Source organism: Monodon monoceros, unplaced genomic scaffold (assembly GCF_005190385.1).
Source record: "Monodon monoceros isolate NGI ecotype Baffin Bay Population unplaced genomic scaffold, NGI_Narwhal_1 Super_Scaffold_13, whole genome shotgun sequence".
Taxonomy (NCBI): Eukaryota; Metazoa; Chordata; class Mammalia; order Artiodactyla; family Monodontidae; genus Monodon; species Monodon monoceros.
In genome coordinates this window covers 29293251-29302026 of record NW_021703769.1, presented here as the reverse complement: position 1 = coordinate 29302026, position 8776 = coordinate 29293251, and the positions used below count along the sequence as shown (strand labels likewise).

The 8776-nt window shown below is 55.7% G+C and overlaps 1 protein-coding gene across 1 annotated transcript; it reads left to right on the top strand.

Annotated features, from left to right (window-relative positions):
- The first annotated feature begins 5978 nt into the window (after nt 1-5978).
- AVP (arginine vasopressin) lies at nt 5979-8071 on the top strand. Its single transcript, XM_029221320.1, has 3 exons — nt 5979-6143; nt 7483-7684; nt 7834-8071. Exons 1-3 carry the CDS (start codon nt 6024-6026, stop codon nt 8010-8012), a joined length of 501 nt encoding a protein of 166 aa, XP_029077153.1. The 5' UTR covers nt 5979-6023; the 3' UTR covers nt 8013-8071.
- The last annotated feature ends 705 nt before the right edge of the window (nt 8072-8776 follow it).

Sequence of the window (8776 nt, the reverse complement as noted above, 5' to 3'; positions counted from 1 at the left end):
TCTCCCTCAGGGTGCTCTGGTGTTGGGGTCCTGACCCTGTTCCTTGCTGGCTGTGGCACTTCAGGAAATTGCTTAACCCTTTTAAGCCTCAGTTTCCACATCAATAAAATGGTGATAAACGTATCTTCTGACGTTGTTACACAGCTTATAGTGTAGTGCTGGGAACACACTGTCAGCTTGCAGTAATTGTTAGCTATTCCCCATCACCCCTGTTTAGGCATTTTCCCTGTTTAGTGTAGAACATGGACAGATAAGTTTCTCCTCCCTGAGAAAGGAGAGGCTCGGAGGAGGGCACCCATTTTGTGACTGCCTCCCTTGCCATGAGGAGGGACACCCAGACATGAAGAAGGTGCCAGAGGCAGTAAGGAATTCCCAGGTGACATCCCTGGACCCCAGGCCAAGCATAGGACCATCAACCTCCAACCCTGAATCCTAAATAAGTTACAAATGTCCTGGTGGTTTAGTCACTGTTAGTGGGTTTCCAGGCAATGGAGTGGTAAAGAGCACAGACTCTGGGGCCTGTGTTTCAATCCCAGGTCTGCTGTTTATTACCTGGGCCTCCTGGGGCAACTTCTCGGTCCCCCAGTTTCCTGTCTACAAATGGAGATAAAAATGACTTTCTCCTTCCTAGGGTTTTATGCGGATTCAAGGAGGAAAGGTTTGTAAAAGGCTGAGAACAGTACTGCCACGTACTCAGGGCTATGGAAGTCTCTGTTGTTGTCCGGGGTTCAACAGGCCTGTTCCTCCTGTGTTATGTCCCGCCCCCGGCCCCCATGCTTAGATCCTCTTCCTTCACACCTTTGCAGCACAAGTTCTTTATCCTGCCAGCTGCGCCCTCCCTGCCCCCTCTTCCCGGAGCTCCCCACTCAGCCTTCACTCTCCAAACTACAGGCACCGAAGGTGTCCCGGAGAGGGGGATCTGCCCTGTGCCGTTGCCCCGCTGCCTGCGCCCCGCGTGGCCGCCCTGCGCGCTTTTCTCCGCCGGGAGCGCGGGGCTGGGGCCGGGCTGGGCTGGGCCAGGGCGTCAGATGGCGCAGCGAGATTCCTCCTGGGAGCCCCAGTCGGCGGGCCGTGCGCCCCGGCAGCACCGTCCTCTTTGTGCTCGACCCCGTCGGGTCCCCGAGGCCCACGAAGCTTCCTGACTGCGCTTCTGCTCCCCTCGGCCCGCGGCATTTCTGGCCAGTCCTCTGGCTGAAGCGTGAGAGAAGCGCATGTGGCCCTCTGCTGGCTCTTCCCAGCCGACCAAAGGGGGCCACCTCGATCGCCCCCGGAGCAGAAGACTTTGTCCCCAGCGGGTGTCAGGCCGGCCCCGTGCCCACAGTCCCCAGATGTGAATCCACCCACCTGGCTGCTGTACAGGCTTTTAATACAGAAAAAAGCCTGTCGAAAATATTTTTTCCTAGGTTATGTTGCTTTATACTTAGGTTATTTTTGCAGGTAAGACTTTTTATGATGACCTCTCATTTCTGATTTCTTTTAAGCTTAATGTAACCCTCTTTAGAGATCTCATATTCACATTCAGCTCCCTCCCGTCTGATGAAGAAGGGAAAGCTTTTTTATTTTTTCCTTACTGCTGGTGCAGACCCAAGGCAGTTTCATGCTAAGGCCCAGCATTTTTCTTGTTTGTTGCCCCTGCTCAACGCGCCCTCTTCGATTCATTCAGTCAGCAGTTCTTGGGCTCTCACAACGTTTGCTCACTTTCGTTCCTCTGCATAGTTCACAGAGCATTTGTGTGACCACACTGCTGAAGGTCCTTGAGTCAGACTAATAGGAAGCAGATGAGATGAGACGCTAGCAGACCTGTTTGAGAATGAGGCCACCCCCTTCGGAGGGTAGCAGAGATGTCATTATAGTACAAGCACTGGGTTGACCCTGAGAAAAAAGGAATAAGAAACAGGAGTGGGGGGCAGTTGTTACCTGTTCTCAGAAAAGAGGGTCTAAGGGTAAGGAAGTATTTAAAGAACATTCTGAGATTTGGAGTTTAATCTGGAGGCTTGCAACTCTTTGTTATGTAAAGATTTCTGAAAATTCTAACCCCTTATAGCACCTTCAGATCTGATTCCCTTAAGACCTCAGTGAGATAGGACATGGGGTCAGTACATCAAGCAACCTTGGGAACAGGTATGACTCGCTCAAGGTCACACAGTAACTACCTGGAGAGCTGAGGCTGGTACCCAGGGCTCCCCTCCCTCCCTTCCTCCTTTCCATAATTTACTGAAAACTCACTGTGTGGCAAGCACTGTACCAGGAGTGGTGTTACAGTACGGAACACAAAGGATGGAGTCCTTTCTGCCCTGAGGCTTTCATTCTAGAGGGGGTACAGTCATACATACAAAATAATAATAATAATAATAAACAAACAAATGAACTGCAAGTTGTAGTAGGTGCTATTAAACCCATCAACATAGACCCAACTTAAAAAATAACTGAGCTAAGTGCGAGGTATGCTCCACGTGGGTGCTCAGGGAAGACTCCTCTTGGGAGATGACACTTTAAAGCAGCAAGGTGAACCCCAGGGATAGGTGAGGGTAGGCAAGCCTTTTAGGACAAGGAGACAGCAGGCTCTGAACTTCCAGCACAGGGATGGAAAGCAGCAGATGTTTGATATAGATTTTAGAGGCAGGACTAACAAAGAGTGAGGGGAAGCAATGGATCAGGGTGAGTCCCAGGTTCTGGGAGGACCAGCTGGCTGGATGGTGGTATGATTGCAGGGCTGGAGAACCCTGGGAGAGAACAGGGGAGCAGCTAAGAATCAGGAGTTGACCACGCTAAGTTGGAAAGGCCTATTGAATATCCAAGGGGAGATGTCACTGGGCACTTGGGGGAGAGGCCCAGGATGGAGGTATGAATTTGAGAATCATTAGTTTGTAGAAAGTATATAAAATTATGGGGTTAGAAGCAATCCCCTAAGAAGAGAAGAGAAGAGAAGAGAAGGGACACAGGACTGAGTCCTGGGATACTCCAACATTTAGAAGTCAAGGTCAAAGAGGTAGAGCCAGAAAAAGAGACTGAGAAAGAACATCCAGTGTGGTGGATTTTTTTTTTTGGCAATTTATTTATTTTTTGCGGTATGCGGGCCTCTCACTGTTGTGGCCTCTCCCACTGCGGAGCACTGTCTCCGGACGCACAGGCCCAGCAGCCACGGCGCACGTGCCCAGCCGCTACACAGCATGTGGGATCCTCCTGGACAGGGGCATGAACCCGCGTCCCCTGCATCGGCAGGCAGACTCCCAACCACTGCGCCACCAGGGGAGCCCCAGTGTGGTGGATTTTAAAAGCATATATTTAAAAAGGACAAGTGCAGAATTCTCTAGCTATCCAGTGGTTAGGACTCGGCAATTTCACTGCTGGGACCCAGGTTCAATCCCTGGTTGAGGAACTAAGATCCTGCAAGCCACAAGACATGGTAGAAAAAAAAAAAGACAACTGCTCAACCATGTTGAATGCTACTAAGGGATAATGTAAAATGAGGACATGGACATGACCACCAAATTTGGTAATACAGAGGTAGTTTATGACCTTGATAACAAGAGTTTCAGTGGACTGGTTTGGGCAGCAGCCTGAGTGGAGTGAGTTGAAGAGTAAATGTTGACTTCTGGATACAAATGGCAGTTGGACAACAATGAAAAACAAAGGTGATCACTAACTCCAGGGAACACAAAAAGTTGTTCAGTGATGGAAAGGTCATCATAATATACCATATGGTTTAGCTTGGAGGTTTAGCTTGCAGTCTAACTCGTAACAGTGACCTAACCATTATGACATTATTATATCAAGAAAATGGTGTGGGAGGGTACTGTGAGGGGTGGTGGGGAAGGACTGGTAAAAGAGTTAATCCTCTCTTTCTAAGTGACACTGAATCAAGATCATGAGCTAAGTTGTAGAAGATGTAAGGGTGGCAAAGGTGTGAAAAAGTAGTTTTGGAAAGAGAACATATAAGGGAAGTGAAGAAGGGGTGGGGGTGTCCTCAGGGTCCATGTGACCTGTGAGGTATTATAGTGGAAATGCAGCCAGTCAGCACAGTAACGGGACTTTTTCCAGCCAGTGTGGGCTCCAAGAAGGTGGTATTGGGAGAAGCAGGCCCTCTGGTATCTGTGTGGAGGTGGGATTTGGGATCTTCAAAGGGCCCTGGTATGGGAGGCAAGTCTTAGAATGGTGATTCAAGTAGACACGGCTAGTCAGGACACAGCTTGTACCAGAGCTTGAGCCCTTAATTTCCTGTAGCTCCTTCAGTTTTCAGTTGGTAACTCAGACCAAAAGTGCAGAGAGGGCAAGGTGCTGGGCCAAGGCACAGCTGGCCTAAGCCAGGCCTCTGGCCGCCCCTCTCAGTCTACCCCACAATGCAGAGTCTCAGAAGGGCAATGTCCAGACCAAGTTTATTTCTAGGCCATGAACAGAATGAAAAAGTTTATCCTGCATTAACTCAGGAAGCTACTCTCTCTGGAAGAACTCTCTTAAGGTCTTATTAAGAATAATGGCATTAATGATACTACAATACTATTAATTAACTTTACAATGGTGCAGGCACTTTTCCAAATCTCTCCTGCATTACATTATCTCAGTTCTCATGACAACCTGGTGATGTGGGTGCAAGTATCTTCCCCACTTCACACTGGAGAAAAATGAGGCACAGAGAGGTCAAGTGATCTACCCGAGTCATGATGTTTTGAGGAACAGAGGCCAGATTTCAACAGGCTGCTGGGCTCCAGCATCCTCACAGCCCCCCATCTCTGGGACCTGGGACCCTGCGCTGCACTTGGTTGACAGGAAGCAGCTGGAGCTTCCTGGCAGCACTCTGGAGAGGAGGCCGAGAGTCTGGGGGCTGGGTGAGCTGGGGGCTGTGCAGAGCCTGAGAGGTGCAGGGTGGCTAGCTTGGATTCAAGGACCAGAGGGCCACTCAGGCGGCCGAGGGAGGGAGACTTCCATCCCTTAAACCTACCAGCCTGGGGTCATAAACCAAAAGCTGCTTCTCAGGCTGGGCCCATTTGGCTGTGGCTCTGGCCCTCCCCGAGTCTCAAAGCCCCCTGAGGCCCCAGGCCTGAGCTGGTACCTGCTCTGGTCCCCACAAACTAGTGTCCTGGTCAGGGTAGGAATTGGGGCAAACTGGCTGTCAGTTTACCCCCCAACCTTTGAGCCTTACTGGGTCTGGATTTCCTCATTCCCCCATAGATGCTCCCCTTACCCCATGCTCCTGCCTGGAAGGGGAGTGATGGGGATATGCCAAGAAGCTGTCCCCAAGGTCCCCAGTCCCTGAGTCTTTGGACCCTGGTGTGGGTGTGAGTTGGGGGATGGGAGCATCCCCAGCTCCCCCCGGGAACCTGCCTCACCCACCAAGTGGGAATGACCCCCTGACCCCATGTTGGTCTCTTGCCTCCATTACACGGGGCTGCAGGCAGCACTTTCTGTCCTAGTGCAGCTGGTACAAAGGCCTCTGTCTGCACCACCTCGAGTGTGTGCCGTTCTTGGTCACTTGTCCTCTCACAGGACTAATGCTCCTGATGGGGCCCTGCATACCGACTGTCCCCTGCTCATCACTCCTGGGCTGGGGCCTGACCTGCTCCTTACACAGCAGCCCCTCGGGTCCCCCCCTGCCCCCTTCTCTGGGGTCTGTGTCGGGGGACAGGGCCTGTTGACCCCCAGCCTCTTCTGGGCACCAGAAAGCTTGGAGACAGTCTCCAGGTGACCGCCCCCCCCCCACACGTCTGTCTCTCCCTGAGTCCAGAGAGTCACAGTTACAGTCACAGCAGCTCCTGTCACACCGCAGCCACACCGCTGCCAATGACAGCCCAGAGGCTGGCACCCCTCCCCCATCGTCCCCTGCACAGGCCCACGTGCGTCCCCAGATGCCTGAATCACTGCTGACGACTGGGACCTGGCGGCCATGGGCTCCTGGGGAGCCACTGGGGAGGGGGTGGTGGCCACGTCACCTCAGAGGGAACACCTGCAGACATAAATAGGCAGCCAGCGAAGGCAGCACAGCAGTGCACAGAGCAGCACTGCAGACTGTGCCCACCTGTGCCAGGATGCCCGACGCCACACTGCCTGCCTGCTTCCTCGGCCTGCTGGCCTTCACCTCCGCTTGCTACTTCCAGAACTGCCCAAGGGGCGGCAAGAGGGCCATGTCCGACCTGGAGCTGAGACAGGTATGACCGTGGCCCATCTCAGGGTTACTGGGCCGGAGCAGAGGCCCAGGGATGGCATCACAGTGCAGGGGCTAGGAAGGGAAGTCGTGGGAGAGGCAGGCTTTAGGGGAAGTGCCCAACAGAAGAAGGGAGGCTTGGCATGGGCAAACAGAGGGGACCAGGCTGTCGGGCGGGCTAGGACGGGCCATAGGACTTCCTGAACATTGTCTCCATCCAGAGAAGGGATGCAGGAAAGAGAGGTTTCCCCAGTAACTGGACTCTGTGCTGGATCAGGGAGAACTGGATGGCAAGACCTCCTCTGTGCCCATGGCGGCCTCTCCTCCAGGACTAGCTGGAGCTTCGGAGGCTCTGTCTTCTCCAGCACTTGAGGCCTTCCCTGTTCAACTCCTGGCCTCTCCTAGCCATGGGCCCCAGCCCCCCATCCCCCAGAAGCTGGCCATTGCCCTGAGCTTGCCTGAGTGGTAGGTGCCACCCAAGTATCCTGTAAGGAAGTTCTGCTGGGTACCTAGCCCAATTCTTTCATGCTGCATGTCCAGTGATTCCCTCTTATTCCACCTTCAGCAGAGCTAAAGGAAATCCAATAACCATGCTCAATTCTGTCAAGGCCACAGGTGGCCAGTTTTGAGCTGCTGAACAAACTAGGGTGGGTAGGTGGACAGCCCCCACAAACAACCCCTCCCTCTGCTTGGCAGCTTTGGAAGCTGGAGTCACCTAGGTGCCTCATGCCCTCCTCTAGGGCTCATGTCCCTGCCACCCACAGGGTCAGTCCATAGGTGAGTGAGCAGAGGTCAGGGCCCCAGTGAGGCCCACTGGCTTGAGGGGCAGGGTAAGGCCAGAGAGGGAACAGGACATGTGAAGAAGGGCCTGAGTGTATTCTGGAGCGGGGCAGGGGCCCTCCCTGCACGGGGTGGGGTGGGTGTGGAGAGGGGGTGCATGCTAGAGATGGAACTGGAGCAACGCGGGCAGAGGAGGAAGGTCTGCATTAAGGGGAGGGTAGTGGGCAGCTGAGAGAGGGGTGCACACCAGGAGGCCCCAAAGGTGAGAAGGAAGGTCTCTCCCATGCAGCCCATGAGGAACCCCTCCCTCAACGAAGGGGGAGGATGCTGAGGGCTGTCACTGAGAGCTGTTCCTTAGTCACCTGAAAACCAAGGCAGCCGAGTAGCTTTTGAGTCCCCTCCTTCGACCTCTTCTGGGGGCCAAAGAGCGCCAGGGAGACCCTGAACCTCCGGCGCTCCTCTGCCCTGTCCTCACCCACCCGGCTCAGCCCCCCGCCCCGCAGGCTCTCCCTCCCGGGCCCGGGCCCCTCCTCGCCCCCGGCTCACCCCCGCCCTCCCGCCAGTGTCTCCCCTGCGGCCCCGGGGGCAAAGGCCGCTGCTTCGGGCCCAGCATCTGCTGCGGGGACGAGCTGGGCTGCCTCGTGGGCACGGCCGAGGCGCTGCGCTGCCAGGAGGAGAACTACCTGCCGTCGCCCTGCCAGTCGGGCCAGAAGCCGTGCGGGAGCGGGGGCCGCTGCGCCGCCGCCGGCATCTGCTGCAACGACGGTGAGCGGCCTGGGAGGCGGGGGGGCGGGGGGGGCGGGGCGCTGGGTCCTGGCCGGGGCGGGGGCCGGGCCAACCTGGGTCTGGTGGGGGCGGGGCCCGGGCAGCTTGCTGCGCCCCCGCGCCGCGCGCTCAGCCCATGCTGCCCGCAGAGGGCTGCGTGACGGAACCCGAGTGCCGGGAGGGCGCCAGCTTCCCTCGACGCGCCCGGGCCAGCGACCTGAGCAACACGACCCTGCTGGACGGGCCAAGCGGGGCCTTGCTGCTGCGGCTGGTGCAGCTGGCGGGGGCGCCGGAGCCCGCTGAGCCCGCCCAGCCCGGTGTCTACTGAGGCGCCCCCACCCCACCCCCCCGCCCTCGCAGCACGAAAAATAAACGATCTTAAAGGCATTGGCTAGCGTGCGTCTCCGTCTCTGGGGGTGGAGAGGGGAGAGGACAGGAGGGTGGGGGACCAGTTCCCGGACCCTAAGTCGTGGGCAGATCCACCCCAGAAAAGGGACAGATCCTGTCGGGAAGCGATCTTGGGCCAGCACGATTCTAGATAGAACTACTGACAGGGCGACCTGCGGGCGGGGAGGGGAAGGGCCACTGTCCAGGCCGTGGAGAGGCTGGGTTGGGGATCTGGCAGAGGGATGGAAATAAAGTCAGAGATGGGGAAAGACATGGGTGGACAAGATAGCAAGAGACAGAGGGACAGCAGAACGATGGAGAGAGAGAGAGAAACATTGAGAGTCACGGAGAGAAGAGTGAGAGAGAGAGGCAAGGGGATGCACCAAGGGTGACCGCAGTTCTCGTCCCCGTTTACATCTTGGGAGGCTGAGGCACAAACAGCTTCAGGAATTCCCAGCCTATCTCATCCAAGGCTGTGCTTTATGTGCCCGTGTGGAGGGGACAACATCACCCCAGACCCAGCAGAGAGGGGGGCCAGGTACTGTCGGTCCAGGAGGAGACTAAGCATCCCCATTCGGGCCACTCAGCCAGCATGAGAGACAGAGCCCACGGAAATCCTAGGTACATACCCCCTCCCCCCCAAAACAGCCACACCAACCACACACACAGCCAGACAAACAGACAAGAAAAAAATTGTTTGGGACA